General features: G+C 42.3%; 1 protein-coding gene across 4 annotated transcripts in view; it reads left to right on the forward strand.

Moving 5' to 3' along the window:
• The window catches only part of CDKL5 (cyclin dependent kinase like 5), a 543,213-nt gene that overhangs the window by 412,317 nt on the left and 107,897 nt on the right, over positions 1-22,999 (forward strand). For all 4 annotated transcript variants that reach the window (XM_082245786.1, XM_082245789.1, XM_082245787.1 and 1 more), the window contains exons 8-9: positions 2,474-2,533; positions 8,794-8,884. In XM_082245786.1, the coding sequence (XP_082101912.1) occupies positions 2,474-2,533; positions 8,794-8,884 (151 nt within the window). The remainder of the gene's footprint in view (positions 1-2,473; positions 2,534-8,793; positions 8,885-22,999) is intronic.

The raw sequence follows: 22,999 nt of genomic DNA on the forward strand, positions 1-22,999 counted from the left end.
ACCCATGTTAAAGAAACGTCCTGCGTTTCTGCAAAAAGCATGAAAAAATTTTTTTTAAAAAATGTGTCTAAATCAATTGGAAAAGAAGTGATGGTTATTTCATTGTTTATAGATTTGATGGTTTTGATCGAATTCTGCATTGATCAGATACATAAAATCGAAGCATGTATGGCCACAAAAAGCTGTACAAAAATTAAAAGAAAATAAACTTAAACTTCATTTTCAAGAAACAATATCAACTATTAAGGCAGTGTTTGACTCACTTTAGGTCTTTTGAAACCAAAACACTGCTTGATACTTTGGGAACAAAATATCTTGAATTCATTCTGGGATCGTGCTTTTATTCATTCTTTACCAAGACAATATTAGGCCTTATGCACACCGGCACATGGCGCTGTAGAATATAAAATTCAGGCATATTTTCCCACCCAAGAGCCACAGCCCCATAGAAATAATAGGAGACAATAATGGCTGTGCGAGGCTGTATGCGGATATATGCCGGTACTTGCATAAACATGCTTATGTGAACAGATGTACATCTATGCATATCTGACATTGTGTTAAGTAGTATCATTGAAAAAAGTGCAGTTTTCTTTTCTCAATATCTCTTTACGCTTACTTTACGCTTGTAATGCTGAAACCATATTAAGTGCGTCTTATTTGTTATGACAGACTAAAGCTGAATTATAGGTATGGATATTTTTACATTTAAGTTGGGCCAGCTTGGACCAATGTAACTATGCATATACCATACCTGCCCAATCCCCCTGAAAACTGGAAATCACTGTTGTAGACACGCTTCTATAGAAATCTCCACTAGCTTCCACGGTCCATGTCAAGCTGTCCTGCTGCTTAGTGATCACAGGGTGTCATTCGCTAGGCATGGGAGCCATTCAGAGGACTCTTTGCAATTTCTCAGTGAAAGAAAAGTGTTCTCTGATTGGCAGAGGTAGAGGGGGCCACGGTGACTTCACAATCTCAATCTTGTCTAATCAGAAAACACTTTGCATTCATTGACAAAATGCAGTGTTGTCTAAATGGTGCCTGTATCAAGAGAGCGACCTCTTGTGTTTAGTAAGAAGCCGGGCAGCCACTTGGCACAGGACCCAGAAGTTAGTGGAGATGACTGTAGTAGAAGTGCCTACCAGAGGGATTTCCAGCTTCCAATGGGATTGACCAAATAGGGTATATGCATTGCTACAGTACATTGGTCCAAGCTGGATCAATGGAACTATGTAAAAATATCCATACCTGGAATTGATTTTTAAATTGATTTCTATCAATGTTGTGAAATCATTATAGTGCACGAGTAGCGTGTTTCGAAAAGAAAACTTGAGAATGTATGAATAATTGAACTAGAATTAAACTTAATTACATAATTCCCCAACCCCCCACGCTTAACCGATCCCCCTGTCAGCCATTTCATCTCCATACTAATGTGAATGGTTGGATCTTTTTTACAAGATCTTCTATGCACTGAAGATGGAGCTGATACCACATGAGTGAAAGGGCAGCCTTTGACATGAACTTCTTAGCTGGCTTCTTCCCACCTTGTTTGAACCATAAATTAATTTTCAGCACAAGGAATTAGCCAGGGGGGTAGAATAAAGTAACAGCCATTAGTTCTACTTTATAAATATATAACTATTTTTTTAAAGCATGTTTGTGGAGTTTTTTTTCCTGCTGCACTTGACATATGCTATTTATTTCAATAGTCCACTTAGAGGGGGCTATTCTACATGCTCATTAGGGAATGTTGTGCCAATAGTTATCTCACATCAGCGTAATGTGTTCATACACCTAAACATCAAGGACTGAATATCAAAGTGGAATAATTTTGTCTGTATAAGTATTTTTTTTAGCAGTATTTCTCATACAGCTGCTAAGCTGTTAATAACTAATTTTGCCTGTTTGTAAATGCATACGTATGTAAACATGTACCAAAAAACAGTAAGAAGGGCGCTTAATATGTACTAAAAAAAATAACCAGCACTAGAGCACCAACCCACATGGAAGAAAAATATATTTTAAAAAAACATTTTTTATTTTTCCCAAATATATTGGAAATCTATTTGAAATGCTACAATTTTGGCCTTATTCAATCTATTTCTTACATTTTTATCCCAAATATATTGGAAATATATTTGAAATGCTACAATTTTGGCCATATTCAATATATTTCAAAATAATTTTTCCCTAAATATATTGGAAATACATTTTTCTTCCATATGGGAAATCACTCAAGGGTTAAGTGACATGATTATGCTGATTATTTTTTTAGTATATACTAAGTGTCTTTCTGTTTTTTGGTTCATCTAAGGGTGTTGGGCAGCTGCTAGGCTTCATTGCCATATACTTTGTTTACTGTGTTTATTTAGTACATCTTAAGTCATTTATCGGGGCAGCACCTTCTCCTATGTTTTTGATATGTAACTATTTATGACTTCTGAACTATAACATTTCTTTTTTTTAGATATTAAACCTGAAAACCTCCTAATTAGCTACAATGATGTCTTAAAGCTCTGTGATTTTGGTAAGTGATTTTGGTAAGAATAATAAGCATTTTTTGCTGCAACTAAAAAACACTTTAATGCTTGCAATATATAATTAGCCAACTCTGTTTTATCCTAATAGTTTGGTTTGTATGTCAGAATTCAACACCTTGGAAGGACCACTGAAATATAGGGCTATTTTTTAAAAGATGTAAATGATGCATAATAAGGAACATGGCTTTCCTACACCACATTGTTTTGTGAACCGGGCACTCTAAGCAGCCTTTGCTCACCTTTCCTGCACAATTGCACCATTCCAATATGCCACCAGAGCACTTAGAATGACCTGCTGCTTCTGGGTATGGAGTAACATGTAACACAAGCTCTGCCTCGCCACAGTGCAGTGCTGGGTGACTAAGCAGGTGTATTGAGTGTTGTTACATTGGAGCCAGGGGAGCATGACTAGCCTTATGTAAGGTATGATTTTTCTCAAGGTGTTGGAGATGGGTAAAAGTTGCTTAATGTGCCTTCTGCAAAGTAGACCTGTTACTTTGCCTAACAGGAGCAAACTACGGGTTAATTTTATGGATGGATTTTTATAGATTGTATTAATTAAAAAACAAAAACAAAACAAGGCTTAATGATCCTCTAGAAAAAAAAGGGGGGGGGGTATCTGGAACCCCAGAATCACAGAAAGTAAGGTTGATCTGTGGACACACGGAGCATATAAAACTAGCCTTTATTGAAATTAATGAAATAATTTATCCCCCCGTCATCTCTGACTGGGACTGTACTATGGCTATTGCTACTTTGGTGGGTCTCCAGAGCGGTGAATGAATACTTGTGTGCCTCTTCAATATTATGGGATTAGAACTGTCTTATTGGTTCTCTGTTTTGTAATTTCCTTGTCAATACTGGCACAAAGATCAAGTGAATCACCTAAGCCCTGGACCCGCATAACTGTGTATTATGTGTCGCAACTTCAGAGCTTAACTCTCACTGCAATACAAGTGTTTTACTACCTGTTGGTGACTGACTCCTCACTTTAGGATGTACTGAAGTAGTGGGTGGTCGGAGCTGCAAACGGACAATTTATCGATTTACCTCACCAGCCTTGTTGGCTAAGGATTAGCTAATTGGCTTTCATACAGCCACAGACGGAACACTATTAGTAACAATGTGGAGCAATTTCACCTGACTTTCAGTACCCTATTTGCGCTTCAGATACTATATGGCCTCTGTGTTAAGCAATCCTTCCTCTTCCCATTGACTGCGCAACCGCAATGCTCGGTAATTGACTATCCCATCGAGTTTCAAGTACTACCAACGGACTTACAATTTAATCCCCGTTCCACTATCAGGAATCAGTCTATTCTAATTGGTGTATGCTGTCTGCATGTTGGTGGGTTATGTGTGAGCAGCTGCTGATCTCTCCCCCCAAGTTCTACAAGACAACGTTGTCTTCTTTTTAATTGTTTGTGTCAAGTGTGCAATCTGGGATGATTCTGTTTTATTTCATTAATTTCAATAAAGGCAAGTTTTATATGCTCCGTGTGTGCACAGATCAACTTTACTTTCTGGGGTTCAAAATATCACCCCCCCCCCTTTTTTTCTATTTACATTCTTTGGTTGGAGACTGCACAGCTGCTGCTGTGATAGCAAAACTAGCTGAGGTGTCCTCAGCTCCCCTACTATTTTAGGGTAATTATTAGTGGTGATCCGGGGTATGACCCTTACCTTCTCCCTTTTCCCCCCTTTTTTTGTTCAATGATCCTCTAGTCAAATGTTAAGAAAATAATATACTTGACTGTTGATGGTATTTTTGCATTTTACTATAACTGTGTGCACAATCAGCCCAGACTTCAGATGGCAAAAACATTTCAGTTTGTTGGAAAGTCAGGGAATGCATCCAGCAAGAAAGAATAGGCCAACATTTAACTGTAGTTTGTGGTTTCCAGCTACTGTAATTATTTCTGCTTAGGGTTCCCTGCTCATAGGAACAGCAGTAAAGTGTTGATTTTCTTTATAGTGTGTTGTGAATATGTTTTCTACTTACAGAATCTTCGCTCTTTATGTATTCCAACTTCCTCTGTGTAATGTGTGGGCAGGCTGGTTGTACTTAAGGCGATCCATCAATCAGCATGTTGGCTTTTTAGAATGTGATTATTGCCAGAGGCTATAGCCGCTAGCAGTAATCACTGTGTTCTCCCAGCAGGGGTTCCGTGGGAACGCAAAGTTGTTTCATGGGTTCCTCCATGTTAAGAAAGTTGAGAAAGACTGCATGAAAGTACTCTAAAAAAAACTATCAAGGGGAATAAAGAATTTTCCATACTTTTCAGGTGGTATGGCTCTTTAAAAGATCCTGTGGCAAATTCAGAATTACTTGCTGCCCTTTTCAGTAGCTTTACTGAAGTTGTGGGAAATTCAAGTAGTTCCTAATGGCGCCACTGTTACCAATACGTTAGCAAGATGCTATTACTGCGCCAAAATAAAAAATAAAGACCTCCCGTTAGTAGATGACGAAATGGGAGGTCATTTGGACCGGCTGTATGAGTGCCTGTCCATTTGTCTCTGTGCGCTTCCATACACCTATGTCACAAATTCATGTACCTGTGTACAACAGGTACATAAATCTGTCGCTCGCACCGACAATTGTTGAACGGAGGCATAATGGAATTCTGAAGATTGTCGTAGACACTCTTTATGAATTCCCTTGTATGTGAGCTACATAACTAATAATACAATTAAATAAGGCACAGCATTCCTAGTTAGCCGTTAAAGAAACAAGCACGCTTTGCTTTTACTCTTCATTACATTTGACTTCTCATGTTATCTACAGCAGTTGTAGTACACATTTTCAAAGCCTTATAATTCCCATCTTTGGGTTTAAATTTTGTACCAGCTTTCACTTTCATTTATTGCTTTAAATCTTCTAATAAATCAGATCTCTTTGACAAGTACGGTATGAATTTCTTCTTATTTGGCATGGTGATCTTGATAGTCTTTGATTTGGCATGCTGCCTAGAACAGTCTGGAAAGTCCCATTAAACTGAGATTGAATTTTCAGAGCAAATCGATTTTCTAGATATTAATGCTGAACTCCAGACAGACATAAAAAATACCAATTAATTCAGTAGTGTATTCATTAAAAAAAATAATTAGATATATTTTTAAATGCAGCTAGTGTAAGTACCTTACAGAATATTAAAAGTCAAGAACATAAAACCAATATATTGTAGCTAACCTTACTCTTAGTTTAAATATAGGCTAATGACCTGTACACACTATAAGAAACTCGAGCGAACATTTTCATCTGCGGCACGATCGTACGATTTTCAACTGCAGATTCTGACCTTCTGAACGAAAATTGGGATAAATGTCAAAAATTTTCTTGTACGGGAACAGTATGAATGATTTTTGTTTAATTTGTACCGTTTTCATACGATTTTCGTACAAGAAATATCAGATACGAAAGACTGCGCCTTTGTCGTATGAGAATTTTCGTACATAATTTTTATCCTCGGTTCCGACTTGCTGTGAAACATCGAGGAAAACTGGCTGATTGTTTGCCCGATTTTCTCATAATGTGTACAGGGCTTTAACCATTCTCTGAAAGTAAAGAAAATACCTGTTGATCCTGATAGAAATCCAATGTCATTGCAACATCCCGTGCACTGAATAAAAATCTCAATTAATGCTTTCCAAGCTATCTTATGTTAACTGTACTACCCCTCCTCCCTATGTAATGGAAATGAAGGGAGTGGTAGGTGTACTATAATCAGGAGAGCAGCCTAGGGTGACAACGCCGGGCACTCGCGATTGTCCGTTAGAGTGGGAGAAAGGCAGGCGGCTAATGTAAACACAGCTGCCTGTCATTCTCCCCTGTGTAAGAATGGAGATCACACGGTCCTGCTATGTTGGACCGTTGATATCTGTTCTTACACCAGTAGCCACATCCAATCACAGTTAGAAGCACGCCCCTAGGGACACACTTAACCCCTCCCTCTCAAATAAAGTTAACTCCTTCCCTGCCAGCGTCATTTTTACAGTAACAGTGCATATGTATAGCACTGATTACTGTAGAAATGTCACTGGTAACCCCAAAAGTGTCAAAAATGTCAGTCAAGGGTCCGATCTGTCCGCCGCAATGTCGCAGTCCCGCAAAAAAATCGCAGATCGCCGCCATTACTCGTTAAAAAAAAAAACAACAAAAATGACAAAAATCTTTCCCTTAGTTAGTAAACGCAATAACTTTTGCGCAAACCAATCAAAATACACTTTTTGCGATTTTTTTTTTAACCAAACATAGGTAGCATAAAACAATTGGCCAAAAATGTTAAAAAATTTTGATTTTTACATTTTTTTGGGGGAATTTGATATAAAAAAATGTGAAAAATATTGTTATTTTTGCAAAATTGATGCTATTTTTTTTTATAGCGCGTGATCAAAAAATCGCACAGGTGATCAAATACCACCAAAAGAAAGCACTGTTTATGGTAAAAAAAGGACATCAAATTTGTTTAGGTACAGCATCGCACGACCGCGCAATTATCCGTTAAAGTCACGCAGTGCCGAATCGCAAAATAGGCCCTGGTCAGGAAGGGGGTAAAATCTTCCGGGGCTTAAGTGGTTAAAAAGAAATCCACTTTCCGTCTCTTACATGAATGAGAAATAATATGAAGGGGATACCCTTAATAGGCTTCTAAAATTTACTGATCCCAGAAAAAGTGATTTTGATTACAATGCCACCTGCTGGTGAAATTTGGGATTGAAGCTTAAACATACTGAGAAATTTTCCCTAAGTTCTGTTTGCTGTGTCCAGTTCCATCCATTCGATTACAGTGTATCACATGTACTGACAAGCTTTACTACTGCAGTACATTTTTCTCAGTACTATTTGTTATTACCCTGTTTAAAAAAACTCATCCGAAACATGTTTTCCTTTCTGTCTCAAACAAATGTCCTACTTTATGATCCTGTTGCAAGCCAGAATGAGCTACAGGATCATAAGACATGTAAGAACATTCACTGTCCAGATTCAGAAATTAAGCATCCTTCCTTTGCTGCCAAAAATGTGGGAAACTGTAAATCACAGGCAAAAAAGAGATGACTAGCTTATCAAGCCAGTAAAAGAGCAGCATATGCAAGCAGGTGAGTGTTTCACCGCCTGCATGTGTCCTCCAAAGCGAGCTAGCCACTGGTAAATTCTCGGCAACATTAGGATCGCTCATTTTTTGCAAGTCTGGTTTTAACCTTAATGAGGATTCCTCATGTGTAAGATACATATCCATAGAGTTTTTAGCAAGCTGCAACACTAGGGTCATCAGCTGGAATCCCAACCAGGACACTACCAACATGGAGTTTGCATGTTCTGCCTGTGTTTGCATGGATTTCTTCATGTACTGTGGTTTTCTCCCACATCCCAAATACATGCTGTTATGTTAAAGCTAATTTGCACCCAACCCCCCTGTTTGTTTTCATTTTACCCCTGCTTACTTCATGTTTCAGATACTCATCCATCCAGTGGATCTAGCGTTGTCCCGCGGAGATCCTCTCATTCCCTTCCACCACTCGGTCTTGCCCTGCTATGCTGTTTCTATCGTCACAAGAGGTTCACTAGGCTGAGTTCAGCGTGCGGGCCTCCAGATGACCCCCCACTAGGCCCCCCCTTCCCCTTTGTAAATGAAACAGTAAGGTCTCATGGTATATGTCTATGGGCATTTTTAGTTATGTGGGTAATAGGAACTCCTGGGATATGTGATGCACATATCCTGGGAGGCACAGTGGGAAAAATACACGTCATTCGCTTAGATCATGGGTCTCCAAACTACGGACCTACAGTTTTTCAGGAACTACAATTCCCTTCATGCCTAGTCATGCCTGCGAAAGTTAGTTTTACAAAGCCTCATGGGATGTGTAGTTCAACAGCTGGAGGGCCCTAGTTTGGAGATTCCTGGCTTAGATGAATGACATGTTTTGGAGGCAGGACCAAACCCTTTTCCTGAAAAAAGCGTAAAAGCAAAAGCTGCTGTTTAGGTAGCAAAGCAGAAGAGGAAAAAGCAAGAAGCACTTTCTATTTATTGGGGAATATCTGCTTTTATTGTCCTTGTCTAAATTGACCTCGGCATGTGCCGGTATTCCTGTGAAATATGGACCATAGATTAAAAGCTCTTTGAGGGCAGAAACAAATCTAAATGTACAATTCATGTAAAGTGCTTTATAAATTGTTGGTACTATATAAGTACCTGTAATAAAGAAATACAAAAATGTTTTTGCTAAGTATAGTGTTTTATATTATCAGGTTTTGCCCGGAATTTATCTGAAGGCAGTAATGCAAATTACACAGAGTATGTGGCCACGCGGTGGTATCGTTCTCCTGAGCTTCTTCTGGGGTGAGTAGTGAAATGACTTGTATAAAAATGTTTAATACATGGCAGGTAAATATCTGTGTGGACAACTTTTCATTTTTAGGTATGGCCAATGATAAACAGGCTAGCTGTGTACAAAGTGTGAAGCAGATCTTTTTATACAGGACTTTCATAGGGGTTTGGATATTAATTTGACATTTTCTGGGACTCCTTCTCTCTTGTTTTTAGCCTATCTTCATAGAATCCAGAAGAACATCTGGAATGTCTGTGAGATTAGAGACCACACAATGTGATTCTGGTAGTCCATACTATGAGCACATTAAATTAAAGTTTTGCTTTCTTTTTCTTCCTGTTCTTCCCTAAAATAAATTCTCTGATATTACAATGTCACAATGTCCGATCCACACAGTACAGTATTGGTCTACACAGTAGAAATTTGAAACCTGGAGGCAAATGCACTTTGTAGCCTATCTATGAGCAACATTTAAAATCGTATATTAATTTCCACATTGAAATCCGAGTATTTACATCCCTGAATTCTTTCACATGTATTACTGTGTTCTGTGGTTAGGCACTGCTGTGTCACATATTTCACATAGCCTGCCTTCTGAACTACAGATATGCTGAGAGAAGGAGTTTCAATATTTTGGTCACAACGTATCGGTATCGGCCGATATGGGCCAATATTTTGTACATTTAAAGTTTTGAAAACTAAAGACAATTTTTGACACAAATCTGGTATTGAACATGTTAATTTTTGTTTAATGCTTAATGGCTGCCTTGCTGGCACCCTGTGGTGGGTGGCTGGCTGTCTGGCACCCTGTGGTGGGTGGGTGGCTGGCTGTCTGGCACCCTGTGGTGGATGGCTGGCTGGCTGGCACCCTGTGGTGGGTGGCTGGCTGGCTGGCACCCTGTGGTGGGTGGCTGGCTGGCTGGCACCCTGTGGTGGGTGGCTGGCTGGCTGGCACCCTGTGGTGGGTGGGTGGGTGGCTGGCACAGGGGCTGTGGGTGGCTGGCTGGTACAGGGCCTGTGGGTGGCTGACTGGTACAGTGCCTGTGGCTGGCTGGTACAGGGCCTGTGGGTGGCTGCCTGGCTGGTACAGGGCCTGTGGGTGGCTGACTCGCTTGTACAGTGCCTGTAGCTGGCTGGCAGGTACAGGGCCTGTGGATGTGGGTGGCTGTCTATTATTATATAGAATTTATATAGCACCAACAGTTTGCGCAGTGCTTTACAATGTGAGGGAAGACAATACAGTTACAATACAATTCAATACAGGAGGAGCTAGAGGGCCCTGTTCGTTATTTTTTTGCTGTTTGTTTTTGGATTTTTTTCTGTGAAGGTCTTCTAGCAACTGCTGGGCTGAGCGATGGGCAGGACTATTGTAGTGCCAGTGGTCCCCTCGGCGCGGCCAGCGAGCGTGTGCAGACCGTCGCTCCGCGCGTGCCCGCGAGTTAAACATCTGGTCACATACGACCGGTTCTCGGCCTGAGTAGCAGTGTACATAGTTAAATAGTTAGTAAGGTTGAAAGAAGACACAAGTTCATCCGGCTCAACCAATAAAAAACAAAAAACAGTAAAGAAAACACAACCATACAATCCCATATACACAATCCTATACCCGCAGTTGATCCAGAGGAAGACAAAAAACCCCAGCAAAGCATGATCCAATTGGCTACAGCAGGGGAATTGGATATTCCCTGGATCAACTTTACCTATAAATATTAGCACCCAGTTATATTATGTACACCTAGGAAAGAATCCAGGCATTTTTTAAAGCAATCTAGTGAGCTGGCCAGAACCACCTCTGGAGGGAGTCTATTTCACATTTTCACAGCTCTTACTGCAAAGAAACCTTTCCATAAGAGTGCCCCCTTGTCCTCTGTGATGGCCCTAAAGTGAATAACTTCCTTCTGGCCGGCAGCTCCCCCCCCCCCATGGCAGGAGCCATTTATGTTGGAGGATGCAGCCGAGGCTGCTGCGGACATGTCTGTTCCATTTGTCACCCAAAAGCCATCCTGCATGGTTATGGGATCGTCTTATCCAGCTTATTTTGACAATTGTGTACATGGGTCTCTGATGGTCCAAAGACGCTTTGCTGTCTGGTTACCCCTACCCCTGTCGCTTCTGAAGAAGTAGACGCTTCCACCGGTGGTGGGCTCCCCTATTTCCCGGTTAACTTAGGCAACCATGTTTCCAGTGGTAGAATCCCAGGCTTTTAGGAATCTGGCTGACAGGCGGACAGAATATCTTAGGCCTGTTACATGTTTACTATGGCTGGTGCCTTATTGGGGCATGTTTTGGCCTCCGCTCGGGTGTCTCAGACACTTATGGGGTGGTCGACGCTTTTTGGCATCTGACCATGGGGGGGGCGACTGGTTGCCCCCGCCTATGGCAAACTGGCAGACCGGTTGGTCCAGGGTCTGCAGTTTGCCTGCGATGCATCATTGGATGTGGTTCTCGTGAGTCTGTAAGCTATCTGTCTTGGCAGTGGTGCTTAGGCGTATTTTGTGGCTTAAGTGTTGGTCTGCAGATCAGACCTCCAAGAAGGATCTGACTGAATTGCCTTTTCTGGGCAAGCGCCTGTTCGGGGCTACCCTGGATAACATTATTCGGAGTCGGACGGGGGATAAGAATACCTTCCTTCCACAGTCTGGGAAGGTGCCTCGCCGGCAGTGTGGGGCTTCCTTTTTAGTTAGAAAAAGGTTCCAAGCCCTTCAAAGCCTCTTCAAGAGGTTTCTAGCAACTTTGGTCTGGCAATCAGAGAGCAAGCTTCGGCATGACTGTTTGCCCCCATCCATGTCTAGGGTGGGGGGATGTCTTCACTGGTTCTGGGGCTGTGGACCTCCCAGGGCAGCGACCAGTGCATCCACGAGGTGTTTTTATCCGGTTCCAAGATGGAATTCCTTTTCTTGTCCTCCGGAATGGTTCTTTCCTTTCAATGTGCACTTGCCCCCCCGGATCGGCTGTTGTAATTTCATGGTTCCCAGGAAGGAGGGCAAGTACATCCGATTCTGGACCTCAAGGCCCTGAACCGTTTTGTGCGGGTGCAATAATTCATGAAGTCCTTTCGGACGGTGGTGGCGAACCTACATCAAGGGGTTTCCCTGGCTTCTTTTAGATGTCAAAGATGCCTACCTGCACATTCCTATTTGCACCCGGCATCAGCGTTGCCTCTGCTTCGCTCTGAGTAAGTAGCATTATCAGTTTGTGGCGTTACCCTTTGGTCCAGCCTCCGCTCCTCGGTTCCTCATGAAAGTGTTGGCCATGGTCTTAGCGTTGCTGCGTCAGCAGGGGATTTCTGTGTCTGGACCTGGACGACCAGGTCCTGGACAACCTCCTCTTGCGAGCAGAGTCTCCTCCGGCACTAACGGCCGATGTGGAAATTACTATCCAGACTTTGTGGGAGATCGGGTGGCTTCTGAATTTCAGAGGTCTGCCCTGTTTCCCGACAAGGATTTTGGATTATCTGGGGCTGACGCTAGATTCAGCTGTAGCCAGGGTGTTCCTTCCTTTTGGGAAAGTTGCAGAAGTTGTATTCTTGGATTCAACTGTTTTTAGCCCACAAGTAGCTTCCCCTTCAGGCGTGTATGCAAGTGTTGGGCCTGATGGTGTCCACCTTCGAGGCGGTTCCGTTTGCACAGTTCTACATGGGACTCTTTCAAAAGGAGATTCTGGTCAAATGGCACAAGTGTCACAGGTTTCTGGACAATGTGATTTGTCTAAATTGGGCGACAAAGTGTTCTCTTTTGGCTTTACTCCCCAACCTTGATACAGGGCAAGTCCTTTATCTCCTTGTATAGGACAGTGGTCACGACAGATGCCAGCCTGTCTGGGTGGGGAGGGGTCCTGGGGCTGAACTCGACCTAGAGCTGTTGGAAGTTGGAAGAGTCCAGATTGCCCGTCAATGTCTTGTAACTTCGAGCAATCAGGCTTTGCCTGGATCATTGAGCGGAGCAGTTCCCGGGGGCTCCAGGTGCGGATTCAGTCGGATAACGCCACGACCATGGCTTTTGTCAATCACCAGGGCAGCACAAGGAGTCTGTTAGCAGCCCTGGAGGTGTCGGGGATTCGTTCTTGCCCTCCCCGCCGTGCACATTTCTGTAGTGGAAAATTGGCACGTGGATTACCTCAGGCGCCAGGGGGAATGGTCCCTTCATCCGGACGTGTTTTATCAGATATGTCTGCACTGAGGCCCTGAGGTGGCTCTGTTGGCATCCCGGCTCAACAGAAAGATGCCGAGGTTCATGACCGAGTCGCAATATCCTCTGGCAGATGCCACGGATGCTCTGGTGGCTCTATAGAGCCGAAACCATCTGATTTACCCTTTTTCCTTTTCTCCAGCTTCTTCCACGACTATGCAGGATCGAGAACAAAGGGATTCCAGTCATTGGAATGCTGCGACTGGTTGCCGACGTTTCCTGGAGGCTTCCTCTTAGGAATGATCTGTTGTCTCAAGGGCTGATCTTCCATCCTGTTTTACAGTCGCTGGCTTTGACGGCCTGGCTGTTGAGAGCCAAGTGCTGAAGGACAGGTGCTTGTCTGGCTCGGTGATTCCAACCATGTTGAAGGCGAGAAAATCTATTTTTCTCGAAAGCTTTATCATGGGATGTGGAAGGGGTACATTTTCTGGTGTGAGGTTCCAGGAGTCCATCCTCGTTCCTTTTCAGTGGCTCAGATTCTGGTCTTTCTTCAATGGGGTTGAATCAGAAACTGGCTTTGAGCACCGTGAAGGGCCAAGTGTCTGCCTTGGCAGTCTTTTTTCAAATGGTTTTGGCTTCCCATTCATTGGGGCGTACATACCTTCAGGGGGTTCATCATTTTACTCGGCCTGTAAGTTCTATTCTGCCACCGTGGGATTTGAACCTGGTTCTTCAAAAACCGTCCTTTTGAAAACATGCGGATGATTCCTTTCCTTACGCTGTCACAAAAGGTGGCATTTTTGGTGGCTATTACCTCTGCTCGCAGGGTGTCGGAGTTGGCAGTTTTGTCTTGTTGTTCTATCTGGTGGTTTACTGGGATAAGGAGGTGCTGCGACCATGGCCTTCGTTCCTCTCAAAGGTTGTCTCTGATTTCAATTTGAATGAGGACATTGTGCTGCCGTTCTTGTGTCCCAGGCCAGGTCATCCCAGGGTATTTTCCTTTTATACTCTAGATAATGTTCGAGCTATTTGGCAGCCACTGAGTTCCTTTGGGGGTCAGACTCACTCTTTGTGATTACGGACAGGCCGCAGAATAAGCTCCCTGCTTCCTCTGCTACCATTTCCAGATGGATCAGACAGACAGTGACCCAGGCTTTTTTGCTTATGGGTCGGGTTCCCCCCTTTCCCTGTGATGGCACATTCTATTCAGGCACTTAGTGCTTGTTGGGCCTTCTGTCATCAGGCTTCAGTGGCGCAGGTGTGCATGGCGGCCATTTGGTCGAGCGTACTTTTCAAAGTTTTACAAAGTGGATGTTTTGGCATCTGCGGTTACCTCTTTTGGCTGCAAAGTTTTTGCGGGCTGCGATTTAGAGGATCCGTTTTTCCCTCTTGAGGGTGTATTTCAGTTTGGGCTCCTGTTCTAGTTGAGCTACTATTACATGGATTGGCTTGTGTTTAGCCTTGGGTTTGTTATTCCCACCCCCCATGTTTGGCACTGCTTTGGGACGTCCCTATGGTGAAGAATATGGAGCTGTGTCTGTCAATGAACGGAAGAGAAAATAGGATTTTTGTACTCAATGTAAAATTCTTTTCTCTGAGTTCCTTGACAGACACAGCACCCATCCCTCTAAGGAGTTTTTTAGGCTTCTGTTACTGCTTGTTACAAAACTGAGTATCTCTAAGCAGAGAGGGGGGTTATGCCAGCTGAGGATGGCCCACAGGGCATAGCAAAGCTTTTATGTTGTCTTCCTAGTCCTACTCCTGTAGAGGGCAGCATAACCCTATGTTGAAAAATATGGAGCTGTGTCTGTCAATGAACTCGTAGAAAAGCATTTTACGATGAGTACAAAAATCCTATTTTTCCGAGATTCAGCTTATGTGAACCCTGGAAACAGTTAATAAAATAAAACATTTAAATGCAGGTACGTTAATTAACATGTTTAAAAAAGGCTGGAAACGTGCCAACTTTGTTCATTTCAGTTTGGGGATTTTTCCAAAATGTAGCAAACTAATAAGCATTTCCAGTAGCAGTGTATTAAATCATTTCAAGAGTTTGTTTTTAAGGAAGTAAAAAAAAAAAAGCATAAGTCATATATTAATCCCATGGCTTTCTAGCTTGGTGACTGTGGTCATCAGGACCAATAGAGAAAGTGAATCTACATAGCAGAGAAAAAGTAAGCAGAGGAAAAGAAAAACATGCCTATAAATACATTATAATAATCTTTTTTTCCACAGGAATAAAAAAGCTGATAATGATTATATATTTCTAAACCTTTGTTTTATTTCACAAAGCTTTTATTGGGCTTTTAAGTATTAATACAAGGTACAAAAGGCATTCACATGAATAAAAGAATGCAACTGTAAGGGTAGAGGCAAATAAAAACAACATAAATAGGATCACTGATTGAAGCAGAGGTTGCACTGTGTATTGGATCTTAATGTACGCTTGATGCGCAAATAACTCAGTTGCGCTAATAAGTGCACTTTTGGATATTAATATATGCCAAGCGCAATTAATCCCGTTGTGCTAAAAAAGCACAGTTCTCAGCTCCTTTGTATAAGGTATTGGAGCGCGCTCAGCAGTACCCAGTAATACAGACATACAGGCTGTTATCACATTGGATGCTCGATAGAATGTCCTGCCTAAAGCATTGAGCTCCGTTTATTTATGGAACAACACAGGGATAACAGCAGGAAGTGATGGCTATACAACATCAGCCAATCAGTTCTAAATGTACAGTCAGCTATGAAGAAGAGGCAGGACCTCGAAACGCGTCAGCCAGTTTCCATGGACTTTTCATTCATAATGTGATACTGTGGGCGCTACAGCCATTTCAATGTGATATGCTTTTGTTAAGCATTTGTTTGTTAGTACCTTTCATATACAATATAAGCTTTTTACATTGAGAATAATGCACTAGGCTGTTGCGTACTCTGTTTATTAATGAATTTCAGTTACCTAGACAACCCTAGTCTTGTGGGTCCAGCATTGCAGCATTTATCCGATTTAGCTTGGTCGGAGAGCCTAGAGTAGAACCTCTTTGGGGCCGACTGTCAAGCGCAGGAGAATTGTGTGGTGCCTTTTTTTTTAATCACATGACATAAGTTACTCACATAAAACCAGCCAATGACCAACCTGTATACATTTAAATATAAAACAGAAAGATTCAATGGTTCAATGGTACACAATCGTGAACGAGCAAAACAGCGTGCACAGCTTCCCTCTGTTGGTGCGTGGAAATCCGCGCACCACAGTTAATGAAACCCACTGGTAACAGAATTTGCTCCTAACACTACACAATGAAACCAGCGTGTAGAACCGTAAACGCTACTCTGATCCAAATTAATGCATGCACTCATGCCACTACTACTAGCGTGAATCCCACTCAGCAAGGCTCAGAGAACAATGCCTAATAGGTGATTACTATCACCTATGGTGATCAGGCACAGTAGAAAGACATGAGCGTGTTTCCCTTCATAAAGGCAGATAGATATCAAAACAATATTGACTTCACAGAGCAAACATATTACCGCCGAGAGAACAAATCTGCACATTATACAGGGGCCCCGCTGGTGGTCATATCCTTGCTGCTTGATCCTTGAACTCCGCACCGCAATACACATAGATCTCTACCGGCAACCAAACCCGTGCATAGCGCATGGAGTGTTCGCCGGCAGAGATGTCTATGTAGAGTGAACGTGTCTACACATCTAAAGGAAGGTTTCACTGCCAGTTTGCCCGTACATGCTCTAATGAGGGCATTGCAAGCAAACCAACAACATGAGCCATAAGGACATGCTAAATAAAACACATCCTGAAAAACGTCCACACTATTCCTAATAAAATTTCCACAACAACTGAAAGTGACATCACAAACCATAAGGCACAGGAAAAACTGTACATATTCAACTAAAATAGAGACTGGGAGAGGCCCCATTGGTAACATTACCATATGAGGGGATATGCACGATGGGGGCAGTAAAAGGAGTTTTGCATTCTAGAATCCAAAACAGGGGTAAGAGGTGGGAGAGAAGAGTGAAGCATGCAGAGAAGCCGCTCAAGATCCACATCGGTGGCAAAGAGGAGGAAAAGAAAGGGGGAGGGGGTTAAAACTTGCCTGGGAGGAAAGAGAGAAGGGGGGGAGAGGGGAGGAGAATCCTGTGTGGGCCAGCCAGTTAAACTTTTATTTTAATTAGAATAAAAAACACTAATTTAAGTAAAATCAAACCAACCTGCTTATTAGATTTAAAGGATATATATGATGTAGTCACACTGGGACTTATCCTTCCTACCTCCCAAACTTAACTATTGATCAATGAAGCTAGCCATCACAATGAAAGACCAGTAGGGAGGCTTGGGACGAGGCAGACCCAAAATTGGCTTTTACAGGAAAAGAGATTTATTTATAGACTAATTTGTCTGTAACTGTTTATCTAAAAAATATTTTGCAGTGGTTTCCAATGATGTTAACCTATAATCATCCTTTGCTCAGTTTGATTTATACAACCTAGTTACATATTTAATTAAAAGTGACCAGGTTCACTTGTAAATAAAGCATTAGATGTAAAAGAGGAGCATTCATAAGCGTGAGCACAGGGTGGGCCATGTGTGCCTGTGCACACCCTAATCACACTGTGCAGCACAGATTCCCCCTGCTGCCTGAGCCCCCTTTGTCACCCCCACCTAATTAAGAATGGAGAGTGGGGAAGGGGCCAGGAAATATGTCATTTACCGGCCCTTCCTTTTCTGATCAGTATTGATCACTCACCATGTTTATTAATAACCGAAGCATGGTAAACACAGTTTACTATGCTTCAGTTTGTGAATAAAGTGGAATTTGATCAGCACAGAGCACTTCCCATTCATTCACTGTCCAGTGCAGCTGAGTCTGCAGAGAAAAGGATTTGGAATTCTCTGTTCTCAGTCCCTTTCCTCATCTCAAAAGTGAGACACCAGGGGTCTGTTTAGACCCTTGATATTTCACCAAAGCCCCCCAATGTTGCTATTTAAAAATGTGTAAAATATAATATAAGAATTAAAAATTTAATTGACACCATTCACTGCCCTACTGACAATAATCTCTTCCCTGCAGACACTGTCTATTTCTCTACTGACAATGTCCTCTGCCTACTGGCAAAGTCCACTGCCTTACTGACACCATCCACTGTAGTACCAAACCCAACAACTGCCCCACTGACACATCCAAGCCTTAAGCTGGATATACACTATACAATTTTCTTTAGATTTTTTCCTTTAGATTTACCAAAACCATATAATATCAGACCGAAACACTCTCAATTTATATGCAATCAGGCAGGCCCTTGCACTACATAGCTGAAGGTAAATCTAAAGGAGATCTACCAACACAAGTTGTATAGTGTGTATCCAGCTTTACTGACTGGCACCACCCACTGTCCTACTGACACCAACCCAACCTCTGCCCTGCTGACATATCCTCTGCTCTCCTGACATGTCCATTGCTCTACTGACATCATCCATGTTTTAATACATTTTAAAAAACATTTTTTAAGAGTGTATGTGCCTTTGTGTGTATTTGTATATACACTGCTCAAAAAAATGAAAGGAACACTTTGAAAACTCATCAGATCTCAATGGGGAAAAATATCATGCTGGATATCTATACTGATATGGACTGGGTAATGTGCTAGGAACAAACCGATACCACATCGTTTGATGGAAAAGAAAATGATCAACCTACAGAGGGCTGAATTCAAAGACACTCCGAAAGTCAAAATGAAAAAATGTTGCAACAGGCTAGTCCATTTTGCTGAAATTTCTTTGCAGCAACTCAAAATGGTACTCAGTAGTTTTTGTGGCCCCCACAAAGTTGTATGCATGCCTGACAACATCGGGGGATGCTCCTCATGAGATGATGGAATGGTGTCCTGGGGCATTGCCCCCCAGATCTGGACCAGGGCATCGCTGAGCTCCTGAACTGACTAAGGTGCAACCTGGCGACGTCGGATAGACGAAAACATAATGTCTCAGAGATCTTCAATTGGATTTAGGTCAGTCGAGCGTGGGGGCCATTCAGTGTTATCAATTCCATAATTCTCCAGGAAATGGCTGCATACTCTCGCCACACAAGGCCGGGCATTGTCGTGCACCAGGAGAAACCCACCACCCACTGCACCAGCGTAGGGTCTAACAATGGGTCCAAGGATTTCGTCCTGATATCTAAAGGTAGTTAGGGCAGCCATTGTGTAGCCTGTAGAGGTCTGTGCGTCCCTTCATGGATATGCCTCCCCAGACCATCACTGACCCACCACCTAACCGGTCATGCGGAACCATGTTACCTACAGCATAACATTCTCGATGGCTTCTCCAGACCCTTTCACATCTGTAACATGTGCTCAGGGTGAACCTGCACTCATCTGTGAAAAGCACATGGTGCCAGTGGCAGACCTGCCAATTTTGGTGTTCAATGGCAAATGCCAATCAAGCTCCACAGTGTCAGGCAGTGAGCAGAGGACATTGGGCCCTCAGACCACCCTCATGAAGTCTGTTTCAGAGACAGACTTCATTAAACAGACTTCAGAGACTGTTTCAGAGACATTCACACCAGTGGCCTGCTGGAGGTCATTTTGTAGGGCTCATGCACATCCTGTTCCTCCTTGCACAAAGGAGCAAACACCAGTCCTGTTGATGGGTTAAGAACTTTCTACAGCACTGTCCAGCTCTCCTAGAGTAGCTGACTGTCTCCGGGAATCTCCTCCATGCTCTTGAGACTGTACTGGGAGAAACAATAAACCTTACAGCAATGGCACATATTGATGTGCCATCCTGGAGATGTTGGTATGCCTGCGCAACCTCTATAGAGTCAAGGTATCATCTCATGCTACCAGTAGTGACACTGAGCCTACCCCATTGCAAAACTAGTGAAAAACAGTTAGAAAAGATAAGTAAGGCAAAAAATTTCAGTGGCCCCCACCTGCAACAACATTCCTGTTTTGGAGGTTGTCTCATTGTTGACCATCTAGTGCACCTGTTGTTAACTTCATTAACACCAAAGCAGCTGAAACTGATTAGCAACCCCCTCAGCTACTTAACTGACTAGATCAATATCCCAGGAGTTTACTTGACTTGATGCTGTACTCTGGTTAAAAAAGTGTTCCTTTAATTTGTTTAAGCAGTGCATATATATATATATATACTATGTACACACATACACAGGTATGTTTGAGCCTTGGGGTGCATATCTTAATGCAATAAGCTGTGCACACCTATAGAAGCATCTATACTTACTTTTCCAGTGGCCCATGTCAATAAACTCCAAATTATTTCTAGCAGTCCATTGGACAGAGCAGTTGTGCGGGGCTAACATTGTTTGTGGTAATTGCAGTCAAAAATGTCAAGATTGACTGCATCTGATCTGAACAAGCTCTCAGATAATACATCACTTTTGGAAGACTGGATAATGAAATAATGACCCTCAGGCTTTCAAAGTTTTTGAAAATGGATGATAATGATAATGTGCTAAGGCTTCTTTCATAATAAATAGAATAATGTCTGTTTCCCAGACTACCCCAGTATCTTTATTGATGCTATGTAATGGCAAAGGAAAGTGTGCACAGTGAGCATTCACCTGTGTACTTTGTCTAGTGAGATAAATCAAGGTTTCCTGAGTTCACAAGAAACTAGAACAAGCAGTTGCTTCAAGCTGGAATAGCTTCACTTATTTAACCCAGTTTCACTGCAAAGCTTGTTATGTGCGATTTAATTGCAGCTTTTTAGTACCTTTGAAAATCTTGCCTAAGTAACAATCTTAGAAGAAGTATTTTCACTCCTCTGGTTTACACTTGTGAAGCTTGGCAATGTAACTAATAACCCGTTACAGCGCCTGACTGTTCTGCATCTGGTTTTCACTTTTTCTATGATTTGATAGCACTTGCCTCTTATACAAGAAAATGGAACAAGCCTGAGGGCAGCAAACTTTCGAGAGTCTTTCCACATCTCTTTGTACTCAACCTCAAGACAGGACTTGATAACACTTTAAAGCAATTTAAAACTATAGGAGCCAAGTAAACATGACTTGATTTCAAATTTGTGCTGTCTTGGGCCACTTTTATTATGCTTTGGCTTCTCGACCACTTATGTTTGTGGCCCCACAGTTTTGAGCACTATCCCCAGAAAGCTTACTACAGTGCCTTGCGAAAGTATTCGGCCCCCTTGAACTTTTTGACCTTTTGCCACATTTCGGGCTTCAAACCTAAAGATATAAAACTGTAATTTTTTGTGAAGAATCAACAACAAGTGGGACACAATCATGAAGTGGAACGAAATTTATTGTATATTTCAAACTTTGTTAACAAATAAAAAACTGAAAAATTGGGCGTGCAAAATTATTCAGCCCCTTTACTTTCAGTGCAGCAAACTCTCTCCAGAAGTTCAGTGAGGATCTCTGAATGATCCAATGTTGACCTAAATGACTAATGATGATAAATAGAATCCACCTGTGTGTAATCAAGTCTCTGTATAAATGCACCTGCACTGTGATAGTCTCTGAGGTCCGTTTAAAGCGCAGAGAGCATCATGAAGAACAAGGAACACACCAGGCAGGTCCGAGATACTGTTGTGGAGAAGTTTAAAGCCGGATTTGGATACAAAAAGATTTCCCAAGCTTTAAACATCCCAAGGAGCACTGTGCAAGCGATAATATTGAAATGGAAGGAGTATCAGACCACTGCAAATCTACGAAGACCTGGCCGTCCTTCTAAACTTTCAGCTCATACAAGGAAAAGACTGATCAGAGATGCAGCCAAGAGGCTGGATGAACTGCAGAGATTTACAGCTGAGGTGGGAGACTCTGTCCATAGGACAACAATCAGTCGTATACTGCACAAATCTGGCCTTTATGGAAGAGTGGCAAGAAGAAAGCCATTTCTTAAAGATATCCATAAAAAGTGTCGTTTAAAGTTTGCCACAAGGGAGACACACCAAACATGTGGAAGAAGGTGCTCTGGTCAGATGAAACCAAAATCGAACTTTTTGGCAACAATGCAAAACATTATGTTTGGCGTAAAAGCAACACAGCTCATCACCCTGAACACACCATCCCCACTGTCAAACATGGTGGTGGCAGCATCATGGTTTGGGCCTGCTTTTCTTCAGCCGGGACAGGGAAGATGGTTAAAATTGATGGGAAGATGGATGGAGCCAAATAAAGGACCATTCTGGAAGAAAACCTGATGAAGTCTGCAAAAGACCTGAGACTAGGACGGAGATTTTTCTTCCAACAAGACAATGATCCAAAACATAAAGCAAAATCTACAATGGAATGGTTCACAAATAAACATATCCAGGTGTTAGACTGTAAAACAAAGATATATCAGCGCAGGCAGAAGATAAAAATAAATATATAAAAAAATAAAATGTGAAGCAGCTGACACCAAGGTAAAAATAGATAAAACCCCAAGTTATGACAAATAGTAAAAAAGTGCAGCGCTAAAAATGTAAAAAACAGATCTATGGATAAAAAACGAGAGTCCTTGAATGACACAATAAATATCATAAATAAATGACATGTGAGTCCAAGATGAGATTCCAATGTAAAGTGCTCAGTGCTCCAACAAAACACAGACAAACGTGCTCTCAGTCGGTGTGATCCTTCACCAGTGATGCCAGCCTCTCACCTGAAGGCTGTGAATAAACAGCCTCAAACACCACGCTTTCAGCAATGAAAACAGCTCCCGACCAGGACAGCAATCTCAATGGACATCCCTTCATCTCAGGTGTTAATCACAGTAAATCCCCATGAGGAATGAAAAAGGCAGATCATAGTGCATTACGTTTAACAACAAGTTTATTAGTAATGAACAGACAGCCTCTTACTTGAATTAAGTAGAAACACAAGCCGAGTACAAGAACAGTAGATCTCCGGTCAGAGCAGCGCTCTGCCGACAGGGACTGCGAGTGACGTCACAGATCTCCTCCCCCTTCCGCACGCGCATTGTCCGTGGGCGGGACTTCTTCAGCGT

The sequence above is a fragment of the Pelophylax lessonae genome, assembly GCF_965119305.1.
Source record: "Pelophylax lessonae genome assembly, chromosome: 2".
NCBI classification, from domain to species: domain Eukaryota; kingdom Metazoa; phylum Chordata; class Amphibia; order Anura; family Ranidae; genus Pelophylax; species Pelophylax lessonae.